This window comes from Mastomys coucha, unplaced genomic scaffold (assembly GCF_008632895.1).
Source record: "Mastomys coucha isolate ucsf_1 unplaced genomic scaffold, UCSF_Mcou_1 pScaffold9, whole genome shotgun sequence".
Taxonomy (NCBI): Eukaryota; Metazoa; Chordata; class Mammalia; order Rodentia; family Muridae; genus Mastomys; species Mastomys coucha.
The window spans coordinates 43,814,940-43,842,199 of record NW_022196915.1 but is presented as its reverse complement, the minus strand read 5'-3'; the positions used below and the strand labels follow the sequence as shown (position 1 = coordinate 43,842,199).

The following is a 27,260-nucleotide window of genomic DNA, read 5'->3' as shown; positions in this document are numbered from 1 at the left end:
TGTTATATTTCCAGCATTTCCTCCAGTCTTCAGCAGGTGCGGATGATGTGTCTGACTCTCCCTGTTAGAGTCATCATGTGATCCCACTTACTGTGCACAAGCTGCTGTGCTGTGACTCAGTATTTAAATCTGCCTCCCACTCGACATCCACAAGATACGTGCCGGCATCTCACACTCCTTGCACGTTTTAGAAATCAATCAGTATCAGGATGTTTTAAAGAAATCTTGCATTAAAAAAATCCCTTGCCGGGCGGTGGTGGTGCATACCTTTAATCCCAGCACTTGGGAGGCAGAGGCAGGCGGATTTCTGAGTTCGAGGCCAGCCTGGTCTACAGAGTGAGTTCCAGGACAGCCAAGGCTACACAGAGAAACCCTGTCTCGAAAAAAAAAAAAAATCCCTTCTTTGAGGTCTATTCAAAATAATAGGACAGAGATCTAACAGACTCAAGGAAAAAAACAGTATTACAGTGCACCATAGCAAGGAGTAGTGGTGTGGCTGCTTTAATTTTGGATCTGTAGGGTTGTTAGTGCTCTGAGTTAAATCTTGCTTAGTTGACTCTGAAAGCTGTGAACCAACTTCAGAAAGAATGTGTAGACTTTGGCAGGAGGAGTGCATAAAAATCAGGCTGGTTTTGACCACATAGTGAAACTGATTGTAGATGGGAAGATCTGAGCAGCATTGGTTGTGGCTCTCTCCTTGCATGGCTACAGGCAAGCACTCTGGAGAGGATGCTGAGTTCACTTTCCTGGAAGCCCTTACCGGCTAGTTCTGTCTGCCCCCCTTTTCCAGGAGCTCTTGGCAGGGCCGATGTATTTGTCTTATTGGTTGGCAGAATGACAGGTTTCCGGTATGATGACTTCCCAAGAAAGCAAGTCTCACACGTGCCTCTGCACTGGCTGCTGTGGACACTCAAGCCTGATCCTGGACTGGATCATAGGTCTGACAGGACGCATTTGGTGTTGCCCAGAAAAGGCATGGGAAGGTTGATGAAGTGGGGCTACAACCCAAAGTCTTGCCTTTCAAGAGATTCTAGAAGAGAATTTGTGCTCAAGTGCAAAAGTGACTTGAAGGTTGTTAGGTGTATCTCTCCTCTACAGGTGTGGCCCTGGCTCTACCCATGGACAGGGAGGCAGAAGGGATGCAGAAAGCATAGATGTAAATCCAGATGTGTGCTTCCTTTCACCAAATCAATGTAGCAGCAGCTCCTTAACTCTTCTCCCAGGACTTGAGCAGATTCAGGCGCTGTTGGCACTCTGCTGAAGCAGCTGCTGGCATGGGCTTCTAGGTGTCTGCACGGATTCCTGCCTTTCTGTAGGTCTCCAAAGCTGAGTGATAGGGCTGGAGATGGGCTGGGATTCATCTTGAGGTGACTCTAGAGAAAGTCCTCCCCACAGTCACTGTGCCAGCTATAGGACCCCAGTGCTGTACCTGCGGGGGGTGGGTGGTTAAAGGGTACCTGACTACAGAGTACACTTTTATAGGAAGCTCCGTGCTACCTGTGGCCTGGTTGCTGTTCTAACAGGGCAATCAGCAAGGATTAGAAAAACTCTGCAGAACCCCACCCTCCTGCTGCAAATCTGCCTGCTGTGCTCTGACCTTCTGTGTAGGCAGGAGTTAGGTGACTCCAACTCAACTGGACAGAGCTAGTTGAACTTGAATTTACGTTTTGGGATGTTTCAACTTGATTGGGGTGTTTCAATTTGGATTGAGATTTTTCTATGTTTGCCTCAAAGCTTAAATATTAAAAAGAACAGAATTGAGGCTGGTCAGTAGCCTTGCAGAGCCTCACCCCTTCCCTAGCACTCCCTCCCACCCCTCTTCTCCTCTCCCTCCCCTCCCCTCTTCTCCTCTCCCTCCCCTTCTCTCCCTTCCCCTCCCCTTCCCTTCCTTCCCCTTTCCTATCCTTTCCTTCCCTTTTCTCCCCTCCCCTCTCCTCTTTTTTTCTTCCCTTCTCTTCTCTTTCTCCCCTCCTCTCCTTTTCTTCACTTCCCTTCTCTTCCCTCCCCTCTCCCTCTTGTCCCCTCCCCCTCCCTTTCTTTTCTTTCCTCCTCTTCCCTTTTCTTCCTTCTCCCCTCCCTTCCCCTCCTCTCTTCTTCCTTCCCTTCCCTTTCTTCCCTTCCTTTCCCCTTCCCTTTCCTTCTCTTCCTTCTCCTCCCCTCGCTTGTCTTCCCCTCCTCTCCCCTCTCTCCCTCCCCTTCCCTTCTCTTCCTCCTGTCCCCACCCTCCCTCATTGGCTTTTGTAGACAAGGTCATTTAAAGAAGGTCCATCTGGTCTGGAACTCATCATGCAGCCTGTGTGAGCCTTGAACCACTTGCTCCTCCTTGACAGGCACACACCACAAGACCCAGCTCAGACTTTCTCTTTGCACATAAAGCCCAGCTGACTTCCTCGTATGGCTAGACTGAGAGAACAGAATGAACTTCCATATGTGGGAGGTTTTTCCCACCTCCCCAGCTCACTGTGGGCTCTCTGTCTCCTTGTTCTCTGGATTCACAAAGCAAGTTGAAAGTGGGAAAGGCTCCATCTGCTCCACACAAGTCTGGGGTGTTCTGGGGTGTTCATTGGTAGACCTTGGTCCTAGGTGTGAAGGAAGCCTGTGAGAACTGGGCCTTCAGAGCCTTTTGCCCAGGCACTCTGGTGCTAGGCCAGCAGGCCCAAAAGAGTAATTCTTTTTCCTGTCATGGGTGTGAAAGTGGCTCAGAGCGAGCAGATCAAAGCCAAGCGTGTCCATGTTCTGACCCTAAGCTAGGGCAGTGCAAGTTCCATCCAGGCCTGGAGGAAACCCAGACTATTTATTCCACCCAGCATGGCAATGTTTTGATGATGACATGGGAAAAGCAGACAGAGAAGTTGCTGTGTTGCTCATTCACTGGTATGAAGCCAGCCCTGTCTGGAATAACTCTCACTTGCTCATGGCCTTTGTTTGTTGGTTTTTAAATTTTAAAGTGTTGGTTTTAAATGATAAATAATCGTGTTTAGTTGTGGAATGTACAGTGGTGTTTGACTCTCTGTTCTGTCCTCCATGTTTGCACTGATGCACATCTTCCTGTGTGTGCCTGCCCTCCATGTTTGCACTGATGCACACTCTTTTGTATGTCTGTCCTTCATGTTTGCACTGATGCACACTCTCGTGTGTGTCTGATGCATCCTCCATGTTTGCACTGATGCACACTCTCGTGTGTGTCTGATGCATCCTCCATGTTTGCACTGATGCACACTCTTCTGTGTGTGCCTTCCATGTTTGCACTGATGCACACTCTCCTGTGTGTGTCTGCCCTCCTTGTTTGCACTGATGTACACTTTCATGTGTGTGCCTGCCCTCCATGTTTGCAGTGATGGCACACTCTCATGTGTGCCTGCCCTCCATGCTTGCACTGATGTGCACTCTCCTCTGTGTGTGCCTGTCCTCCATGTTTGCACTGATGGTACACTCTCCTGTGTGCCTGTCCTTCAAGTTTGCACTGGTGCACACTCTCCTGTGTGTGCCCTCCATGTTTGCACTGATGCATCCTCCATGTTTACACTGATGCACACACTCATGTGGTATGTCATTTAAACATTGCTGTGCTCCATTTGCTTGTTTTTCATTTGAATTCATAGTAGACATTACCGGCAGTTCGCAGGATGCTGTATTTTGTGACTTTGAATTCAGAGTAGTTCTTTGTAAAGTGGATTGTGAAAGGTCTTTCCATTTCTGAAAGGTTTCTTAATTCTCCTTAAATATTTGATAGATCTATAGTGAAGTAATTTGAGACTGGAGAAAGCTTTTTCAGGAGTCCTTAAATGACAAATCCAGTTTATTGTAGAATTGTCCTCTGATTTCTTATTTGAGTTTAGATTGTTTATGGTTGCTCAGAAATCGGGCCATTTTCCCCAAGGTATTGACTTTATAAATGTAAAGTTGTTGGTGACATTTTATCCATGTTATGGCCTCAGAATCCTATAGTGAGGTCTCTGGTTTTAGTCCTGAATTTCATGATTTGTGTCTGTCTTTTTTTTTCTTCATTGAATTTGGTTAGGGATTTGTCAATCTTACTTATTTGTAAATTTTATTTTGAGAAGCAAAACTGTGTTAGTCTGCTTTCTATCACTGTGATAAAATATCTGAGATTAGCAACTTTCAAAGAACAAACACTTAATTTATCTTACAATGTTGGAGGGTTTAGTCCCTGATTGACTGGTGCCTGCTACAAGACAGTCTATCAACATGTGGAAATAGAAGCCTATTTATGTTAGTGACCAGATTTGGGGGTGGGGGTGGAGAGGAAAAGGAAAGGCCAGAGTGATATTTTGTCCATTTTACGACACATATATATCCCTTTGGAGACACATTCCCGATGACCTCCCACTAGGCCCTGCCACCACCCAGTAGTGCCAAGCTGGAGATTAAGGGATTAACACATGGACCTTTGGGGACACTTACTGTCTAAACAGCAGAATCTTTTCTCTCCTCTGTCAGTGTCTGACTTTGCTACTTTAAATTCTAGTCACTAGTTAGGGAGGCCATGGGAGGAGAATTCCTGTGGCTAAGCAACCAAGATGGATTCTAAGAGAAGCAAAGGAGGATTGATAGGGGAGAAGGCTCACCTGTGGACATGTCCACGGCAGGTGCTCATGAAGAGGGTGCCAGGCTGGGGCAGCTTTTCTACGTAAGAAAGAAAAAGTGCAGTAGTGAGAGGCACGTTCCTATCCTGTCTTGGCACACCCTAGCCATGATGGGCTGTTTGCCACTGTCCTCACCCCTCTGGAGAAGAATGGCATCCAAGGATATGAAGGAACTGGGGTCTAGTCATATTGTCCTGCAGATGTTAGTCCTGCTTTGTCTCCTCTCCTACTTTGGCTTCATATCTGATACATGGAAGACCTTCATAGCTGGTAAGTGACAGGTCTGGTTGCAGTCTAGTAACACTAACATTCCCTGTTAGGGCTGGGTCACTGGGCGATGAGATCCTTTTGGCTGGGAATGTAATTTCAAGTTTATGTTCCTGAGGCATTATCACAGTAAGGGAATTTATGCTGTGATGAAAACTCTTTGGCCAGACAATAGCTGAGTTTAGTGCCCATAAATTCTTTCCCCATCGGGGGTAAGGTGGGTGGAGGAACGTGGAATGAGTCATGAAGCCATCAGCAGGGTCTCAGCCTGTTGGCCTGTTTTGGCAGTAAGCCTTAGAAGTTGCTTACCTCATGTTTTATCCTTGTAAGCAGAACACTCTCTAGCAGGATCCCTGTTCTTAGGGCTCTGTGGGGGTGAGAAGGAAGCAATCCCTTTGTCCTTGAGAGGTTTAAGACTCGAATGACAGGTGATAAGGTGTGCAATATGTTACCCTACCAGAGGGACATCACAGGACAGTGAGTGAGTGCTGAATAACCCCTCAAGGTTCAGGTGCCCACATGCCTTTCTTTATAAGAGGGAGGGAAGCGAGGGACTATAGGACATATTTGAGGGGCAGTGATTTTTAGGCAGAATGAATGACCTGGAAAACAGACAGGTTTGTAAACCATTCTTTTTAGAAGTTGAGTGGACTCAGGTGACTGACAAAGTCTGTCCAGGTGTGGTGGCCTCTCAGTCTTCATCCTGTGATAGGCAGGCTTAGTTCCTGAAACGTAGGGAAACTGAAGGCAGCTATTTTCCTCTTTGGCAAGTCTAGTCTTCAGGCAGGAAAAGGAAGGGTAGTCTACATACACACAGTCTTCCAGCATCGGCCAGCACTCAAGACACTCCATTTAAAGTCAGCACATGACATACTGTGCTGTGGAAAGATGGTCTATGAGCCTCTGTTTCTCAAGCTCCTGGATTCAGCGCTCAGTCTCTTGGTTTTTCACAAGGGGAATAGTCTGTGCATCTGATCAAGATGCCCTGGGGGGTTCTCGAACTTCCTCGCCAAGCTTTGTTTCACACATGAGTGCCAAGTGCTAGGCAGATTATTTCATTTAACCAAGTATGCTTCAAAGGTCATGCCATCAGATTAACAGGTGATTGATTCCCTACCTGACGTTGGAGCAAGAATTAGGAATCAGTTAAGCCCACCTGGAGATTTCAGAACTTGGGAAGCCTTCTTTCCCATTTCCCAGGATCAGATGTTTTCAGACCTGCCAGTCACTTCTCAGTGTCAGGAGAAACATGCTACTATTTTACACTTTACACAATAGGAAACTGACTAATACGTTAAGTGGCTTAGCCCACATGCGACAGTGTGGTTGGGAAGTAAGACCCACCTCTGCTGCAGGGTCTACGAAGGGGCGATGATTTCTTCCTGGGATCTGATAAGGGCTATGTGTGTGTGGGGGGGGTCTCTGTGTAAGGGCTTAGCCCAGTGTCTGATGAGAAGCCTTGGTGATGGCTTCTGAATTTAGCCTCCTTTCTCAGGTGCAGCAGCCGTCACCAGGGACGTTCTAAGCTGGGGTCCTCACATCTCAGCTTAGTAGAGGCCATCTCTCCCAGGGCTTCCCAAGCCTCACATAGGAAGGTCTTCCCAGGCTGTGGGTCAGACTGCTCTGGGACAAGCTGGGGGATTCTAATGGACGTCGATATCGGAGAAGCCCTGAATGTGACTTCTCTGAGGCCTGGGCCTCAAGGTCTCCCTAGGCTGTTTCGTCTGTTCAAAGATAAACTCCACCCATCACAGCTGGTGGGGTAGCTTAGTTGACTGGCAGCTCTTTGTTTCCTAATCAGATATTAATACTAATTTAGCTTGTACTTGATGGAGTCTTCATTTCATGTCATACATGACATTTTATTTCTCAATTGTTTTTATTTTTCTCCATCTGTTTATATGTGTTTTGTTCTGTCTTTTTATCTGGGATTTGGGCCTCCCATTGATACCAGCTTCTACTTAAATAGAGACTTGGATGATGTTGACACTATATGAATCTGAGCCCCAGTTTAAAGCACTAAATACCTCTGGCTGTTCCTAAAGGGAAGTGAAAATTGATTTTGACACAGGGTCTCACTATGTAGCCTTGGCTGTTTTGGAACTTGCTATGTAGACCAAGCTGGCTTTGAATTCACAGATCTGCCTGCCTCTGTCTCATGAGCTTCCAGCTCAAAAATCGGTTTTTAAAAGTCTTAATTCGCCCTCGTTAAAACACAAATGTGGGTTAGGGATGTAGCTCAGTTAGTAGAGTGCTTGCCAAGCAGGTATGAGAGGCTATGAGGTGCTAGTTTTGATTCCACATAGTACCACTCAAACCATGGGTGGGAGTCTGGGCTTAAATGAGACCCTGTCTCAAGAAACAATAACAAACAGGTCAGAACAAACACAAGATTGTAATTGTCAAGGGGTGAGAGTTGCTCTCCTGACCATGAGCTTCCTGGCCCACGCCTGTCTCACTTGGACTTGCTCCCTGGCCATATCGCTCATATGTGTAACATCAGCCACACTCCACCCTTTGATTTCCTGAGCAGAGATGCAAATTGTGATCAGGTTTCTCGTCAGGGGGAGAGAACCTATGTGAGTAGAAGCAGGTGCCTGGAGGAGGAACAGTCTGGGAATGTGTGCCCAGCTCTGGGGAGGACTGTGGATTACAGTTGTGTCCAGATTCCTGGCCAGCAGAAAGGGGAAGTGGGCGTGCTTGGATGCTAGCTGCTTGGAAGTGAGGGCTCTTAGCGATCGATGCACAGGATGCAGGGCTGAGGGCCCAGCTGCCCTGAGAGGCAGGTCTCAAAGAAAAGAAAGAAAGGAAGGAAGGAAGAAAGAGAGAGAAAGGAAGGAAAGAAGGAAGGAAGAAAGAAGAGAGAGAAAGACATAAATACATAATATAACACAACAAAGGCCATGTATTACAAACACAACAAATCTCATAATTCAGAGCTCATACATTAATTCAAAGTCAAAAAGGTTTTCTCTAAGATCAAAAAAAAAAAAAAAAAAAAAACAGGGCTGCCAATTTTACTGCTTCTGTTGGATACCACACTAGGCATCCTTTCCAGATAAACTAGACAAAAGAGGAAGCAGGACACATCTAGACTGGACAGAGACTAAATCATCTCCTCCTCTTATGTGGCCTTACCTACAGAAAACACTAGGATGCCACAGGGGAAGCCCTGTTAGGGCAGATAAAGTCGCAGTTCACAGGCAGAACACTAAAGCTGAAAGTTCAATAAAGGTGTAATGTATAAAACCATTTCTACACACTGGCAACAAACCATCCAAAATTAAAAAAAAAAAAACCAACCTTATTTGGAATAGCTACAAAAATAAAATAAAATTAAAAATACTTAAATTTTGCCAAGTAAATTAAATCTCCTAGGTGGGATGAACCTTTGACATGATCAGTTCTTCTGATCCATGAACATAGGCCACACCTCCATTTGTATTCTTTCTTTTCTTAGTCAATGTTTTATAAATGCCAGACCCAGGAGATCTACAGATTCAGTGTGATCTCTATCTGAATTCCATAGAAATAGTGTGGTCTTCTTTTGGGAAGAATCTAGATACCTTATGAAGTGTGTTCGGATCGGGACACAAAACATATTGGGAAGTGGGCCTTCCAGGAGCGTGAGACTCTTCTGGAAGAGTGAGTGGGTGGCACTGTACAAAGAAACTCAACGGAGCATGCCTGTGGCACTTTCTCCTTGGCCAGGTCAGCTCAACTTTCCTTCAGGTTTTCTTTCTCCTGCTGAGCAACTTGGCCCTGTCTGCATTCTCCCGGGAGCACATTCAAGCCTGTACATAGTAACAGCCATTTACAGGCTATCCCCTGCTGCTGCAGAAACTGAGCCTGTTTGGCTGAGAATCATCTGCATTAGAATTTGTCCTAGCCTCAGTTTTTAGCAGAGAACTCCTTTATTAATAGTGTTGCTTACTGATGCAGATACTCATAAGATGCTAATAAATGCATGCTATTAATAAACAAGTGGTCTGCTAAGAACTGAGGTAAGCCTTTTCCTTTTCCTTTCAGCTTGGACTCCAGGTACAGGTTGATACCTGGAATTTTGAGGTTCTAGGAATTCAGACCCATAGCTCAGTGTATCATGAAAAAGGGGCACAGATGGCGCTTCTGCCAGCAGGCAGGTGGCGTGACTAATTATTGGGCCATGATGGTGGGAAAGGAAGATTCTTTTACTGGCTACACTTCTGATGGACCTGCTCTATCCAGGAAAGAAATCTCACGGTGGCAGAGGGCGGGTCTGAGCACTCATCGTGCTTGCCCAGCATTCCAGCCCTAGCATCATCTACAACAAAATTATAATAAAGAATAGTTTTGAATAAGTCACAAGATAGACTTAAGAAATGTTGGATTTCTAGATGGTTGCTTATTTTGAGACATGGCTTCTTGGTGTCTTTCTCCCCCCAGTAATCTGCTTCTACCTTCTGGTGTAGTATCAGTGAACGTGGAACTCTTGTGGGTATCAAACCATACCCTAAAGACAAAGCCATGTGCAGGAAAGATGTAAGTATCTGTTTTCAGAACAGAGTTATTTTGTGTTCTATTTTCTATTAAAATGTATTTAGTTCCACATACACAAAAGCAATACCAACCATGTACATATTTAAAACAAAAGCAGGTGGACACAGACCTCTGAAAGCTTTGAGAAGAGATTACAACTCTAAGAAACCCATGGTAGATACGCTTGCATATACCTGCAAGCCTAGTGCTCATGAGGCTGAGGCAGGAGGATCCTGACTTTAGCATCAGGGAGGAAGGTATGAATGGCAAGCAGGCAGGCTGTAAGTGAAAATGCTGTTTTTAATACCACCTTACTAACCCTCACACAAGTGACCAATCAGGTGGTTGAAACTAGGAAGTTAACAGACAGGGTTAATGGGTATCTGAAATGGAGAAATGAAGGGAATGCTCAGAAAGGAGGAAGGAACATCTGGTACCCAGAGAGAAGGCACAGAGCATCAGGTACCCAGAGCTAGACACTCTTGTTGCTGGGGGTGGGAGAATGTCACCTTCCACCAGCTGAGAGTGGAAGCCAACTTGGGGCCTTTGGAATCTGAAACTCTTTAGGGTAGACTTTTGGCTTTTGTTTTAAAGTCAGGGTCTTGCTGTCTCACTCGCCCACCCTTGTGTCTTGGCATTCTGAGCTCTAAGACTACAGGTATGCCAGAGGCAGCTGGGGCTTATGCCATGCCGTATCTTTGGCACCAGAGGCTCATGTTTTCTTATCCAAATCTTTGTATTAAGTTCAAACCCTTTAATTACTGTTCAGGCTGAACACTCCTGCTCAAGTCATCTCAAGTCTGAAATACTTTTGAATATAAAACTTAGTGATCCTAATGTTAGATTAAAATTAATTTTAGATTTCAGATTTTTAGATTAGGGTGCTCAACCAATACTCTATGCAAATATTCTACTGTATGAAGATCTGTAAAATCTAGTGTATTTCTAGTCCTTGATGGTCCTGGGGTGTACTTCTGGTCTTTGGCATTCCAGACAAAGAGCCCCTTAGTCTGTATTACTGTGCTCATGGTGGCTGGTAGCGAACTGTTTGACCTTTAAGAAAATGATGGATCCTTTTTGTTCTTGTGTTTGGTTTTAAGGTTAAGACATTTCTTGTCCTTCAAACTCTGTAATATGGTTCATTGTCTCCCCGAAAATAGTCAGTCATCTACACAACCCACTGAGAAATAGTGCTCCAGAAAAATATAACATTTGCTTGTTTGTTTTGGTTTTTAGCTTGTTCCAATTTCAAACCTTTAATGAAAATTCAAAGGGAAAAATAACTGTACCTTTGACCTGTCCCAAGGCAAATTCCTTTCTTCCCTCCAGGTTTTCATCTCTCTCTTCCCTAACATGAATGCTTTGCTTCAGGATTCATGGATATTCATCTGATTTAATTGACTTTTGAATGTTTGGGTGTTTCTCCCATGGTAGATTGTTTTGAGGTAGCTTCCATTTCTGTCATAACCTAGACTCAATGACTCCTTTGCACCAGTGCCTCAGTCCTGGGCTGGTCTGTTCATGGATAGTCTGGAATCCAGGCTAGGGAAGGGCATTTCGCCACTTGCTAGATGTGACCAAAATGTCCCCAAGAATGATCCATGCTTCTCCTACTACCCAAGGGGCCCATGGGATACCTGTGAGGGCCAGCCGCTGCTTCTCATCTCTGTTCCCCAAGAACTCTAGCTCCTTAGCGTCTCAGACGGCTCTTGACAGGGTGTGTTTCCTAGGCATGATTCAATGTCTTGTTGCATGAGCTAAGTGTGGGCTTCAGTAGGTTCTTTCACAGTTAGCGAAATCTGCCTATGTCATCATGCAGGAATGCCTGTGTCCTACTTCCAAGGAAACTTGTAAGTGTTGGTAAGTGGCCATGCTGCTTACAAACCTGTGAGTAACTGTGGGTCATGAAGCAGCTCTTAGGCATCTTTTATTTTCTCCTTATTAAGATTTCCTCTTGTGTCACATCTCCCTAGATGGTGGCATGGGTACAGAGGGAGTGTTTAGGCCAGGACTTTTTTGTTCTTGCTCCCGGTGCTGGGAGTTACACGTTGCTGTGAGCTACCTGATATGGATGCTGGGAACCAAACTCAGGTCCTCTGAGGGCAGTGTGCACTCTTGACTGCTGTGCTATCTCTCTAGCATCCCCACATCCCTTGCCACATTTGTGGCACATGGACGAGCAGTAACACATGGAAAAGAAAATACAAAACAGAATATAGAAGACTGTACCAGTGGAGAGAGCTAATCCATGGTCTCATCTCATCTCTTGTGAAATACACTGCAGTAGTTCTCAGTTTGTAAGACCAGTGCTCTAACTACTAAGCTATGGAGCCCAAACAGTTCCCAGTGTAAACCTCCAGACTTGAAACTCTCTGTCTGTGGATCGTCGACAAGGGCTCCAGGAGCGAGTGTCTCCGAATGGGAGAGTCCTGAACCTGGCTCTTGTAGGTGTTACTTCTGCATCTGTTGGTTGTCTTTTCCAACCGACTCAGGAACACTTCAGGAGACAGACATTACTGCAGCTCAAGGCTGTTCCATGAAAATAGGGGTCAAAGTGGTCCCTTGACCTGTAACCTCTTTCTAGTGGACAAGATATAGCAAAAGAAGTCTATCTTTCTTTCTGTCCCCTTTAGGAGACTGAGATGGCAGAGTCTCAGGTCTTACTATACACGTCACAGTCTGGGATTTCTTCATGATATAATCTCTTTTTACTCTTCACCCTTCACTTTTTCTGTAGTTCTCAATTAAGACACTAGACATACACCCTAACAGTTTGGGTGAAGGTTAGGGAGGGGAGGCACTCGTGCAGAACTTTATCCACATACCTGGTAGCAAGGCTGGGTCCCTGGAGGTAACCATGGTGGCCAAGTAAGGGATATGTATTCTCAGATACTTGACAAGTCAGGACCAAGCCTGGGGAAATCAACAAGGCAAAAGTGGAGGAACAAAACTGGGATTTCTTTTTAATTAGATAAGGGAAGGTGGCCAGGATTAAATGAGAAGAGCAAAGGGAAAAAGAGGGCAAAGCAACCATGTAGGCAAAAAACCAGAAGGATGGACGATCAAAGGGAGGGGAAGCTGTGTGTGTAGCTGGTGACCTGTAGTGGCGACAGTCACAGGATGCAGTCCTCAGATACTGTGCAGCGCACAAGGCCCCTGCCGGCCTTCCCTCCTCCTGTCAGAGTCCAGGTTAGCACGCTGCATCACCTGTCAGTCGTTGGATGTGTGCCTCTTCCCCTTTCTCTCCACCTCACAGACAGGCAGGTCAGACAGCATGGAGCTGCTCCCGGAGGGACTAGGTGTATCAGCTGACCTGAGCTACAGACAGGGCATTATTCTCTGTAATTGCGAAGGGTCACATCTAACTGGTTAAGAAGTCTACAGAGCTGAACTGAGGCCTCTCAAGACTCAGCAGCCCACAGTCACATAAGCCAGTTGAAATAAGTCTTTTATACATGTGTGTGTAAATGGCGACCTGTCTGTTTTTCACCCATGGACTTAGGGGACTACAGATTGAACATATTTTTACAAATTGAACATAGAGTTGCATTCTTTGTTCTCTGAACACAATGTGATGACAAATTTTAAATTACATTTATTTGTTTGATGTGTGTGTGTGTGTGTGTGTGTGTGTGTGTGTGTGTGTGTGATGCATTCGTGAATACATAAGGAGGTCAGACGCCAACTTGCAGGGATTGGTTCTCTGCTTTTATCATTCTACCATGTGGGACCCAAGGATTGAACTCAAAATGTTAGGTTTGACTGTAGGCACCCTTACCCATTTAGCCACCTCGCTGGACCTAATTGTCACACAGCGTTTGTTCTGTGTTAGGCGCTGTAAGTATCTAAGATGTGAGAAGTCCATGAGAAGATGCCCGTAGGCTTTAGGCAGTTCTGCACCATTTTGTTTCAGGGACTTGAGTGTCCATGGTCTTTGGTAAGGGGAGATGGAATACTCTGTAATGAGCTCTCCATGGACACTAAGGGAGGAATGTGTGTGTGTGTGTGTGTGTGTGTGTGTGTGTGTGTGTGTGTGTGTGCGTGTATGTGTGTGTTTCTCCACTAATAGAATCCCCAAACCTTTAATTATATTTAAAATGTGTGTCAGGGTAACTGAACACTTCGTTCACTGCCTTGTGTTTTCTTCTCCAATGACTCCCCAGCCTAATGCACCAGTGTAGTTTGTGGTGAGTCCCAGATCTTAAAGAAAGGCCAGCCCAGAAGTTTTTCCGTGAAAGGGGATTCCTTACCATTGTGTTTGGGCCTTCTTCACCCCGAGGTTTCTCAGAACTAGGTACAAAAGCCTGGCTGAGAACAGTGACAGCAGTGTTCGCTGCTTTGTATGAGTTTGTAGGACTCTTCTAACCTCCTGGGACCGTTCTTTGTATCTGTGTCTTGAGAATTTTGCTGCATAATGCAGGACGTACTGATAGCTATTCCGATAAGTATTAATCTGGGCTGGCATCGGGTTCCATGCTGCAAACCAGTATGCCCAGCCCGTCCAGGTCTCAGGAGTCGTGTGTTAGCTTGGTGTCTTACCATCAGCACCATGTCTACCTCCTCCGTCCCTTAGAACATTGTTATACATACTGCCATACGTGTTCTTACACTGCTGGGGTAAAAATGAGCTCAGGGGCAGAACTGAGGACCAGCACATCCCGAGTAAGAGGCCTGGAGTTGACCATTCAGTGCAGCTTCCGGGAGAAGTATGCGGATTTGCCACAGTGACGCAGGGTCACAGCTGAATGGAAATACCCATGACCATTTTCTTCCTCTAGATTAGCGTCTAGGTAAAAATACAGGCTTGAGGAATCCCCTTGGAAATGCCACACAGAGCAGAAAGAAATGCAGAAGTGAAGATTAGCATTCTTCCCTTTCTGTCTGTCCTGTGGGGGAAGGACAGAGGAAAATAGATAGCTCTCCTCCTCCAGAGGACCTCAGAAAGAAAGGCCACCTTCTGGGAACTGGTAGGCCACTTACCTGTCACACGTGAGCCTGGGTTCCTTCCATTTCCAGCTAAAAAGTAAAAAACAAAACAAAAGTCAATGACTCTGGGTAGCTCATTGGTTGAGTGTCTTGAAATTCTTTCAACGTAGGCTCTAAAAGTTCTCAGAGCCTCATCCCCATCCTTTATGTATCTTAAAAACATGATATTAGGGAAACGGAATCAAGTCACATGAGAATGAACACTGTGCATGTGCACGATTAGAAATGTGCAGCCAGCAAGCTCTGTTGCTGAGGATCGTGTACTGAGGGCCAGTCTCCAGAGCCAGGACATGGTCATTACAGGAGGTGGAAGACCTCGAGCTGGTGCCAGTGCCTGGCTTCATCATGACCCTCCACACTGTGCGTGCATCTTGAGCATGCCGTCTTTCTGTATTTGTATCTTACGTGCTGCCGCTGCATGGAACGTGGTTCTTTGAAGCTGAGTCGCTCAGTCAGGCATGGCTATGTTTGTTATGACAGGGCAGTGGGCTCTCTTGCATCTTGATTCTGCAACGCTATCCTCTCCCCGAAGTTGTCTCGTGTGAAGTGGGGTGATCCAAGTACCCAGACCCAAGACTCCCTATGTCATTTGTTAGCTGGGTGGCAGTGCCAAATCCACTTTGCCAGCAGTTCTAAGTTACCTTTGGAGTCTGGAGTGGAAAGTACCAACTGCCCAGGCCAGCAGGGGGCGATTTAGTCTCTGAGGCCCAAATTCCAGGGGTATCAGAAGGACAAAGGGTTCCTCCCTGAAGAAACATGATGACCCACAGTGACTTCTCAGGTCCCTCCTTCAGGCTGACAAGGCTTGTCTTAAGACGGATGTCAGACGGCCCTTTCAGGGAAGGATCTAAATCCCAGACTGGGGTGGCTTGCCTGAGCTTGTCACTGCGAGCAAGGTGCATAGCGTGACAGGGTGTATCACCGTATAGGAACTGGGTCCTCCAGCTAAGGGCTGACAGCCCCAGCCCCCAAGGCTGCTTATAGGAAAGGTGGCATGGTTGGAGGACTTATAGATATCAGCCCCCACAGGGCCCTCTCTGAAAGAAACTGCCCAGGAAAGGGTCCGTGAGTGGCAGGTCCCAAAGGAACATCAGGCTACACCACTAATGATTTCAGCCCCATGCACAAAGCCATGCACACAAATTGGCTGGCTTTCTAAGCAGAGCACATAGCAACTTCCCTCTTGTTTGTCAATTCTCATTTGTAGAAACTTTTAGTGCTCCACCTCAGCAAACAAACCCATCCTAAGCTGTGCTTCATCAAAGAAACAAGAACTCATTAAAAGCTGAACAAAGCCTGACTTGCAGGAGGGTGAAGCCTGAGAGCCACTTCCCATTCTCTGGGGTGTTTTAAAACACATCCAACCCCCTGGCCAAATAGCCAGAAAATGCGCCCCCCCACCTTTTCCTTGGGTTTCCTTTAACCTTGCTGTTTCTAAAGCTGCAGGTGATATGTAGGGATGGTAACATGGAGAAGGGGTACTTGTGCCATAACAGTCTTATTTCCTAAGGACCCATGCATATAGGTTAGCTTGGTTGCACAAAATCCGATTAAAATATTACAGTGTGTTGGTAAGTGGGTTTTTTTTTGGGGGGGGGGTAGGTTGGCTACTTCCTACAAGAAGTTAGAACAAGCAACATTAACCACATTGCCTTTCCAAAGAGCTCACCTGTGTGTTGATGCCTTCTCCCCATGCAGGAAGAAATAGTCTCTCCTAACGACCTGGACCTGGTCATGTCAGATGGGCTGGGCATGCGGTACGCATTCATTGGACCCTTGGAGACTATGCACCTCAATGCTGAAGGTATGCCTGGGATAGGGATGGAGCTCTGTGGCGTTGACTAGTTCTGTGAGCTTTATTAGCTGCCAGTGTGAGCTGTTTTAAACAGAGTAGTGAGGGCAGAGCCTAGAAGGGACTCCGATCAACCCTCGTAACTCAGACAGGTGCTTGCACAGGTGACTGTGAGCTGATATGTAAGCCCATGTGGGTGGGGTCTTCGAAGCTTGGGGCCTTGGATGCTGAGGAGTTCTTGATGGAATCAGAAGATGAAAAGGAAGTGCTGTGGCTGAAGCCTTGCTCTGTATCCTGTTGCTTGATGGGAGAGAGGCTGCAGCTTCTGCGAGCAAGCGAGGTGTTAATCACAGAAGCAAGAAGCAAAACAAACACTTGACGCTTCTGGAGTCATCGTCTACACAGTAGTGCCCATGGGTGCTTCTGCAGAGCAGTGGGATGGCCGTCCCCGAGGCCAGGAGTCACAAGGCAGGTGTCACCCAGGAGGGGCCTGGAAGGGTTGGGCCAGGCCAGACAACTGTCCGGAAGCTGACTTCAGAGGCCTGAGGGGAGTCAGTGTGACCTGGTAATTCCAAAGAAAGATAACTTGATGGATAAGATCAAAGCAGATTGTAAAAGACCCAAAGATTACCAGCTGATGAAACCCAGACCAGATTAAAACACGCCAGTGCAGCGACGTACCAAAATCTGAAAGATTCTACCTACAGGTTAGCTATCTCGTAGTATTAAAATGACAATAACTTTTCTTTTTTCTTTTTGTCCCGAGTAAAGTCTCACTATGTAGACCTGGCTAGCCACAAGTGCATGATCCTCCTGCTGAATGCTAGAACCATAGTCATGAGCTATATCTGATACAATAGGAAATGGTGTTTATGGGTTTTTTTTTCCCCTTTTTTTCTTTTGTTTTGCTGGGGAATCAAACCTAGAGCCTTCTGCAGGCACCCCTTCCCCCCACCATCCCCCTGAGCAGCAAGTAACTTTTATCATCTTTTTACTATTCTGTCGCTGTAAACTTATACAATTGCTATAAGTTACTTTAACAGAGTCCTCTTAAGTGGTAAAGGAGATGTAGAAAGAAAAAAATGTTATTTGTAGTGTCAGGACTGTATTTCACAAGAGATATTGTGAACTGAGAATTCCCTCCATGGGAGGGACAGAGGGGTAGGAATTGAGATTTCCCCCTGTGGTGGCACATAGGGGTAAGAAATGAGATTTCCTCCCTTCAAGGGGTGGGGGGAGAAGGGTAGGAATGTGTTCTTTTTGTTTAGTTTGGAGACAGGGTCTCACTCTGATTCCAGCTTTGCTGATACTATGTAGCTCAATTGGTCTCAGACAGTCAAGAAATCCTCCTGCCTCAGCTTTCTCAGTGTTGGGATCGATTACAGAGTGCATCCCTCCCACCCCCTGCTCTGCACCTGCTTTCTGAGTGGATGGAACTAAAACGGAAGACTGGATACCATAGGCAGGCAGTTTGTATTTAGTATGTGACTGATGTGTCAGAACTTTCTAGTAACTGGTGCTAGTGATCCGGGAAGGGAGGACTCACACCCTGGATGAATTAAAGTGCCATGATAGATGTTGAGAGGAAATTGCTGTCATGTGGTGCTTGGAGCTGATGGCCTCTCCGAGTCTGACTGTTGTCCCATGATCCCATGCCGCTGTTACCAGCTCAGTCTGTTTCCACTACAGAGGTTAATGACCAACACTCAAGGCAGTTTTCCCAGATGCAGCATTTCATGCCGTGGACCCACTACACAAGCCCTGCAATAACACTCCAGTAACTGGGTCTTTCTTAAAAGCAAGCCTTGCCATGAGCAGCCAAAGGGAGAAAGGAGTTTCTGTGTTTGCCATGCCGTGTGTGGGAGGATCATTGTTGAATATGAGAAGAAATACAAGTGAAATAAGAGTTTTGAGATGTCATTGAAGTAGTGTTGGGTCATTTCAGATGTATTTTCAGCCAGGCTTTATGAGTGGGGAACGTAGTCAAGCATTTGAAGTGGACGTGGGCCTGCTTGATAACCACTGTATTTCTTTTTTCTGAGAGAACTAAGGTAGTTAGGGGTTGTGAGAAATCAATAGGGAGAGAACTGAGAACAGCTTTGAATCTCAAACAAATAGCAACAGGAGCCAGGGACACCAGACACTCCAGCATCAGTGAGGTGGCAGACAGGAAGGAGGCCACAACAATTTTTTAAACAAAACTGATATGATAAGAAAGCTTAATTGGCTTAATATGATAATAGGGGTCGGATGTAGTTTTCAACTTCTGAGCATTCCAAAGCCCAGAGCTAGAAAGTTAGAAGATCTGGCTGGGAACCAAGATCTGGTGTCACCTGGAACACACCAAGGCTGGAGTGGGGAGGAAGCTTCATGGTTTTGCTGACGTGGCTTTCATCTCAGGTTAAGTTTTTAGGCTTAAAACCTCCATTTTCCCCCAAAGCAATTGCAGGCACACTAGGCTTATTTATTTATTTTTAAAGCTTGAGGATAATTTTATTTGAGTTAAGAGAAAATACCAGGGTGTGTGAGCTGTAAATGTCAGCAGCTGCCAGGAGGAGGGGGGTGTTGAAGAGGAGTCTTTGTGAGGGAGGGTGAGGAGAGAAAGCCTCGCAGCTGCGTGGGGGAGGTCGGGAAGCTTTGGAGATCAAGGTAGAATTCCCAGAGTTCCAGGCAAAGTGTTCGCAGGCTCTGGCTACTATCTGAAAGAAGGAAAGAGATACAAAAGAAAAAAAGTTACCCTTTGCTGAGAACCGCCCCCGCTCCCTGTACCCCACCCCCCCAGAACTGGGAAGACCTTGTAGCAGAGGTGATTTTGAGAAGCTGTGCAGGTGAGGGGAGAATTCTAATTAAATAGGAAAGCAATAGGGTAGGGTGCTTGCTCAGTTTGCCTTCTTGCCTACTTTTTGTTGTTATTTTGTTTTGTTTTTCAAGACAGGGTTTCTTTGTGTAGCCCTGGCTGTCCTGGAACTCACTCTGTAGACCAGGGTGGCCTCGAACTCAGAAATCTGCCTGTCTCTGCCTCCCAAGTGCTGGGATTAAAGGCGTGTGCCACCACTGCCCTGCTCTTGCCTACTTTTAGAAAAAGTATCCCTTGTGAAATAATATGCTTCACAGTAGAGGTTCTGACCAGCAAGACAGTTAGCCGGGCTCAGTACCCTGACTTTCCTGTCTGTTAGCTGCTGCATACATAAGCTTGGATCAGCTTCTTGATTCAGTGCACCTCAGTTTTCTTAACTGTTCAGTGGCGGGACAGCAACCATTTCTGGCAGGTGGATGGGGGAGATATGCGAAGAGACCACTTGGAAGGTGGTGTCCAGATAGATTACACGCTTCATCAATGACCTCTTGTTTGTTTTATCTTTATGTTTTTGGTGGCAGTGCTGGGGCCTGGAACCCAGAGCCTTGGGTGTTCCAGGCTGAGCTACACACCCATAGTTTAACTGTTATTTTCATTCAGCTCGTTGTGTTTAACTTATTATTCTTCCAGAGGTTTTGTTTGTTTTTAGTTTTCTTAATTCTTCCCAAAAGCTTCCCTCAGGCCGGAGGGAGAAATACAGAGTAAGTATAGACAAGGGCACTTTTTGCTTGAGGGATAGAGGAAGCCTTAGAATCAGGCCAGGTTTGTTTCTTCACTGAGACTCTGGACCTGCTCTGTCCCTGCTCTGTCCCTGGCAGCTTTTTGGACTTTGTTCCTTGCTGTCTCTGTGGAGGGACAGTATCTGAGAATCTGACAACCCCAGGTCTCCCAGGTCCTGCTCCAGGTGAACTGATTGTTTGCTCCTTGTTTTGTAGACACTTACCTAGTTTTTTAGAAGAAAGCCTGCTGGAGGTCTTGTCTGTCTATGTTCAGCCACCATTGCTGGTGGGAACGGCTAAACTGGGGAAAGGGGAGGGGGGGGCGGTACTGGAATGGGCCCTGTTGTCGTGACAACTCTGTCCTTGAAGGACATTAGATATTGTCATTCTGTTTTCATAGAGCCTGTGAAACCGTCTTAGCTCCTGTGAATCCATGTAGATGTGGGTTCAGTACTGGGGAGTGTCAGTCAGGTGTGGGTGCCAGCCAGGCACAGCATGGCAGGCCGTGTCTCACCCCATAAACTCAGCAGACAGGAGGGCTTCCTGTTGGTAGAGATTCTAGGGTCAAGGAAACCCCCTGCTTTACCTGGCAGGGCTCACAGCTAGAGAACAGATAATCTAAATCTAATCTTGAGAATCAATCCTTTCTGTGTATTCTTTGTCCATAAAATCATTTAAGACATTAGGTTCATGGGTCAAAGAGTTGAGAGCAGCATTTGGGAGTCCAGGCTGCTATTCCAGAGAACCCGATTTCATTCCCTGCACCCACATGGAGATTCACAACCGCTGCCCAGTCACCTGTACAGCCAAAACACATGACGTGAGAATAAATAAATAAATCTTTAAAAAATTAGGCTTAGCTTCGGCAAAACGAAGCTCTCCAAGGGCTGTGGAAGAGTGAGGCTCACGTGGACAGACAGGAAGGCACAGAAGGAAGGACAAAGGGAAAGCTAGACCTGAAGGAAGAAAGTGTGGTGGTGAACCAGCAGGGTGAAAGGGTAAGGCCAGGCGTGTCCCTTATTGGTACAATTGGTATTTTAGAGAAAATTTCCACTCAGTTTTTTTTTTTTTTTTTGGTCTCATGTAGAGAAATCAAGTTTTGTTGCATAGGGGGAGAGTTGTGAGCTGTATTAGAAACAGTTTTTACCACATCTTATTCTGAGTTGAAGAAACAAATGTCCTGTGGACACTGGAGAGATGGCACTTGTTGTTTTAGCAGAAGGCCAGGATTTGGCTCCCAGCATCCACGAGGCAGCTCACAGCCATTTCGGTTGCCCTCTTCCAAACTCCACATGCACCAAACACTCATACAGTGCACATATATCCAGACAGGCAAAACACTCCTGTGCATAAAATGAAAATATAAGTAGATCTACAATAGAGAGAAAGTTGTAGAACATCTCTGTGAGATTGGAATGGCTTCGGGATAGTGAAAGGTAAAACATGCGTATGTAGAAGGACTGTAAAGTAGCCGGAGATAAAGCACGGGCTGCATATCAAACCCCTTGAGGCTGCTGCTTACATTGGCTGGGAAGGTAGAGCAGCTCCTGAGAGGGTCATGGGCTACATTTTCCCTAATAAGCTGGCTTAATATGCAGCCACAGCCAAATTTCCCATTTTCTTCTGTGATAGAGTGGAATGTTGGTTGACCAGCTTGTGGAGTTATTTAGGAAGAAGCATGGGACCTTTAAGAGGTGGAATCCTGAGCCATCTTAATGGCTCAGGGTAAAGGGGCTTGACACCAAGCCCAATTGGGGACCTGAACTTGATTCCCAGAACCTATGTAGTAGGAGAGAACCAGCTCCCAGAAGTTGTTCTCTGACTTCCACTCAAGTAACACACACACACATACACACTCACACACACACACACTCTCTCTCTCTCACACACACACATACACTCACACACACACTCTCTCTCTCTCTCTCACACACACACACACACATGCACCGCATGCACAAAAATGTAACAAATTTGTCTTTAAAAGGGTGGGGTCCATTTAGAAACATGTTAGACCACTGGGAGTATGTCCTTGGGTGGGAATATTGGGAGACTGGCCTCTTCTCATCTGGATCTTGGCCATCGTGAGGTAAGCAGCTTTCCTTCATCATGTGTTCCCATCACAGCGTTCTGCTTGCCAACCGTCTGGAGCAATGGAGAAGCCAACCTGCTTGGCTGAGCTGGGACAGCACAGCTTGGAGGGCTTGCACACAGTGTGGTGAAGGCGGGTCTGGCTTGCACACAGTGTGGTTAAGGCGAGTGTGGCTGCTCCAGCCTCCTCTGCCTCCATGGCATTGCAGGTGACTGATGAACACAGTCTTAATAACACTGGTCTCGCCATCTTATTGACACATTGATTATCTTAGGAATTTTGTCATAATGATGGAAGCCGAATAACTTGCAATCATTCAACATATTTCAGGTATATTCAACTCTGTGTGTCTTGCTCCCAACTCTAAATGAATACACTGTAGTTGTGTCTCAATTTTATTATTGCTTGTGTGAATAAATAAATAGGAAAAATGAAACAAATGCTTAACTTCTTAAGGGAAAGACATATTTACGTCTTTTTCTGGTCTGTGGTGATTCTAAACCACCTTAGAAGACTAAACATTGCTGGGTTATTTATTGGAACCTGCAGAGTTCTGGACTACCAACTTCACACCCAGGCAGTGAGATCTTCTCTTTAAAAATTAGCCACTGGTTAACTGTGGGTACTAATGCCAGAGAAGCTGATCAGCTTTAATATTTTACCCTTTGAAACAATCTCGTCTGGGTGTGGAGGGTGCATGCTGGTAATTCCAGTATCTGGGGAATAGAAGTAGGATGGACTGTTTTCAAAGCTAGCCTTGGATACAAGGTAAGTTTGGGGCTAGCCTAAGCTACATGAGACCTAATCTCAAAACACACACACACACACACACACACACACACACTTTTCCACACTTTATTTTTTTTCAAAGTCTCTTTGGCACACTGAAAAGAAAGAAAAACTATTTGAAACAAACAAAATAGAAACTTTTGGCTTCTGTTTCAGTGTGGATCTATCAAAACTAAACCCCCAAACTAAACTCTTCTTTTAAAAGAGTATCTAGTGCTCTTTTTTTTTTTTTTAGATCAATCAAATACTGTCTTCCTAGGGTAGATGAGAGTCTGTGCAGATTCTGCAACTTTGTGTTCCAGCATTCTACTACTGAGGCTTTGTGGCTCCAGAAGACTGAACAAAGCTCCCAAGGCTAGCTCAATGGTAGAACTCAAGTCAAGCATCACAAAATGGAAAAACCAAAATGGACCAGCGTCAGCACAGCCAGGACTCACAGCACTTTGACCTGTGGGATCCTAGGCCTGGCTTCTAGCATATCTTGCATCTAACTCATGCCTATTCATGCAGACCTAAGGCTCAGCATGTAAGGGAGGAAGAGGAGGGAACTGAGTGCCCCTGGGGCAGGTGGCTACATTTTGGAAAAGTGCCCAGGCTAGACCAGGCTTGTGCTTTCCTTCTGAGCTCATCTGGGTTCAATGTCTTGGCTTGAGCCCACACAGCCCTGCAGCTGCTTGTACTATCTGTGTGTCCCTCCTCATCCCCACTCATTTCTCCACCAAAACCCTACAGTGGGCTGGGCAGCCTGTGGACAGGGATTCAGGCAGGCCGGGCTCCAGCCCTCCTTATACTGGAAGTATAAGCCAGTGGTGAATAGAACTCTGACACAACCCTCCCCACCTTGTAAATACCAGGTAAACCATAACCTGCCCTCGAGGCTTAAGACAGTGATAAGGAGGGAGTGACTTGAGTTTTGACATCTGGGGTTCATAAAGAATGAATTGAGGCCATTCATGATGATTCACACCTGAATGGCCAGCACTCGGGAGGCTGAGGCAAGAGGATTACGGTGAGTTTAAGGTTATCCTGAGCTACAGAGTGAAACTCTGTCTCAAAACAGAAGGATAGGGAGAGGAGAGGAGCCTGAAGATGTACAAATAAGTACCTGGATCTATATACAGCAAGAGTGGTGACACATGCCTATAATCCAAGCACTTGAATAGTGGGACTAGACATTCCAGGTCCTCTATGTAGCCTGGGCTACGTGAGCCCCTGTATCTGAAAGAAAGAAAGAAAGGGTGGGAGGTTAAAAAAAAAAAAAGGGAAATGAAGGCAAAAAAATGCACTGAAGCCCAGCATAGACCCTTAACACAGCACATGGCTGAAGGAGATGCTTTCTATACATCAGAGTGTGAGTAACCACTGACTGAGGACCCCTGAGATGCACTGGCGACCCCTGAGATGTTCAGAATCGCTGAGGACCCCTGAAATGCTCAGACTCACTGCGGACCCCTGAGAAGGACCCCTGAGATACCATGACTTGCTGAGGACCCCTAAGATGCTCTGGTTCACTGAGGACCCCTGAGAAGGACCCCTGAGATGCACTGGTGAGGGACACATGGCAGGCCTGAGGGCCCTAGTGCTCTTTAGGATTTTAGGTTCCAGAAAGCTAGGATAATGCGTCATGGGGAAGGCCCTGCTCTCCTCAGTTGCCTTCTGCCTCTTCTCTGCAGATCCCCTTCTCCCAGGATAGGGCCTTCTGCATAGGTCTCAGTTGGGAGTTATATGTTGATGCTGATGTGTGGGTTCCTGTTCTCATGCCATTGCAGGTATGAGAAGCTACTGTGAGAGATACAGCGAAGGAATGAAGCATGTCCTCAAGACTTTTGGGCCTGTTCCAGAATTCTCAGAGGCCACAGTGGAGAAAGTTAATGAGGTATGTGGACCGCCCAGGAACATGCAAGCTTGTACATACTAGCCATAGGCGCTCCTATACCTCCTGTGGATGGGGCTGATGTCAGTAGCTGCAGCCTTAACCCTTGATCCTGAAGGTTGCCGTTCCCTGACTGCCCATAGTTGCAACCTGATCTTCAGGATACCTGAGGACAAGGTGATGGTGACCCGCAGCTCATTTTGACTTGTCTTGGGGAATCTCAGGATCCGGGGTTTGGAAGCGGTATACACTCCTGGCAGATTACTTCTTCCGCATGTGTACTCTGTTTTTCTTTCCTTTCCTTCTCCCAGGACATGTGCAGGAAGGTTCCTGATGATCCAGAGCACTTAGCTGCTAGGAGGCAGTGGAGGGATGACTGTCTCATGAAACTCTCCGTATTGAAGCACCGGCTGCAGCCCCAGTGAATTTCCTGTAATGCCACTGCCCCGCCTTCCTGGGCAGCTCTACTGGGGAGATGAGAAGCTCTTGATGCAATCCCTGTGCAGCATCAAGAAGCCCAGGAAGCTGGCCTGAAACCCAGGTCTGCCCCCACCCCACCACATTTCCCTCTGGGCAGCTATAGAGGCCAAATATCTTCTGGTCACTCCTGCCTAACCCTGCATTGGGATATCAAAGCATGCTTAGGTTCTGAGCCGTGGGCTCCCTGCCCTGGGAGGGCCTCTTCCTGAAGATTCTCACCTTTTCTTTCCAGTATGATTACACATGCATTTCCAGGTGATGATTTGCAGTTTTCTGTTACCTTAATCTATTTCAAATGTATTTTTATAATCATTTTCTAATCCCACTCTGAGTGTCCCGTGACCCTGCATAATAAAGCAATCACTTTCAGTTTGCTGGTGCTTATTATTCTGAAAATAAAAGTCTTGATTGCATAAGGACAGTCTGTTTACACACATACACACACACACACACACTCTAAATAAATAAATAACTGTACAGTACTCCAATTCGAACTAATACTTTCCCAAGCTTTTCAGTGGTGCCCTGTGATTCTCTGGTCAGAGATGTTTAAGAAGCATTGTAGACTTCTCAACCCTTGCAATTTTCATGTCTGTAGTAAATGACAGAGTGCAGAGTTCAGCCAAAGAGACACCTGCTTAACAGTCATTTCTAGAACCTCCTACAACAGGAGGTCTGTCCCGGGCACGAGCTTCCAGGACACTGAGGACACCAGTCCGTATGTCTCTCATGGTGACTCTGGATGCCATCACAGGGCTCCCAGACAGGAGCACTGGCCTTGCCGCTTTGGGTGGTGAAGATCTCAGTGTCACATGGTAGGGAGCTGCGTTTCCTCAGGGTGGAGGCTGCTCTGCTGTGGAAGCAGTGACCCTGACTAGGGAGTGATCATTTTCAATAGTTTGTGAGTCCCAGTCAGCACACTCCTGCGTCCTCAGCACACACCTGATGGCTGAGGATCTGGGATTACCATGAAACAATCAAGTGGCCCTTAAACTGGCCTAGTGCCCCAGGGGCTCATGTACATGGAAGGATATGGTAACATTGAAAGGCCCTGCAAAGGAGGCTTCAAGGACCTGAGCTGTGAGCCTCAGTGAGCAATAGGAGTCAGCCAGCATCTCCCAGCCGAGGAAGAACGTGGGGTCAGAACAGGCTCTGCTGAGAATGGCCCAGCTCGCAGTGGCCAGGAGAGCGCTCTGCAGAGAGGCCCTAATGAACCTGATCCGGAAGAAGCCCTGACCCTGCTAACGACTAGAACGCTTCAGCATGGGATGGGGTCAGACTCTCGTAAGTTCACACTGACAGCAGAAACAACCAGACTGGAGGCAAGCCTGCTGTGGGGCTGTAAGGGTGCCCTGGAGATGCCTGCACATAGGAGCTGCCTGTCATGGCTTGAAAGTGCTAGTGCTGCCTTGGTCAAGGTCAGAGAGTGAGAGGTGGGGCAGGAGATCTGAAGGCGTTTGAAAACCCTCACTGGGATGGCATGTGACAAGATGGAAAGGAAGTGTTGGGCCCCAAAAGGCCCTGTCCTCTTTGCCTGATTGAGCTTCAGCCCCTTGGGCTGGTGACTCAGTCCCTCACCCTTCCTGATCTATTGCCCCATCCAACAGAGGGCCCTTGCACCTCCCTGCAGCTGAGGCTCACCACACTCCCTTCCGGGCACTTTCCAGTGCTATTGCAGAAGTACAGGTTTACTCTCAGAGCTGCGTGCCTACCTCCTCCCTGAGACCTGAAAGCCATGCAGTCCCCAGACTGTGCTTGAGAGCCCACAGGACCTAACTGAGCACAGCACAGCACATGTGATCTGCCTGGCTCTTGGCCTTGATGAGCCAGGAGAGTCCTGGAAGGGTTGGCCATGTCTGCGGGTGGGCCCGAGACTTTAAGAGTAAGGCCCGAGGTGTGCCAGGCAGGGCACTCATTTGTTCTGGGCAGCATTGCTGCAGGGCACAGAGGTGGTACCACTTGGAACCCTTGGTCTTTGTTGTGTGTCTAAGCTATATTAATACTTTCATTGTTGTGTCTTCCTGGGAAAGTCAGATATGTTTGGAAATTATCTGCAGATTCGTAATCTAAGAAATTTGGCCAAATTGAGATTTAAAATATCTGGGGAAGGATTCTAGAAAGTCCCAAAAAGCAACATGTACAAACTGTCCCCCTTATCACTGTCAAAGCTACAGTGTGCCACAGCCATTTCCACAGCATTTACATTGCACTAGCTAGTATCAATAATCTAGGCATGACTTACAGTATGCAGATGGATGTGTATGTGGGATTTTTTTTTTT

General features: G+C 46.6%; 1 protein-coding gene across 1 annotated transcript in view; it reads left to right on the top strand.

The window, feature by feature from the left end:
• Positions 1-25,349, top strand: part of Cryl1 (crystallin lambda 1) — a 125,769-nt gene extending 100,420 nt beyond the window's left edge. The window contains exons 6-8 of the mRNA XM_031361798.1: positions 16,077-16,182; positions 24,397-24,503; positions 24,812-25,349. Of these exons, the coding sequence (XP_031217658.1) occupies positions 16,077-16,182; positions 24,397-24,503; positions 24,812-24,925 (327 nt within the window). The 3' untranslated portion in view covers positions 24,926-25,349. The remainder of the gene's footprint in view (positions 1-16,076; positions 16,183-24,396; positions 24,504-24,811) is intronic.
• Positions 25,350-27,260: the final 1,911 nt, after the last annotated feature.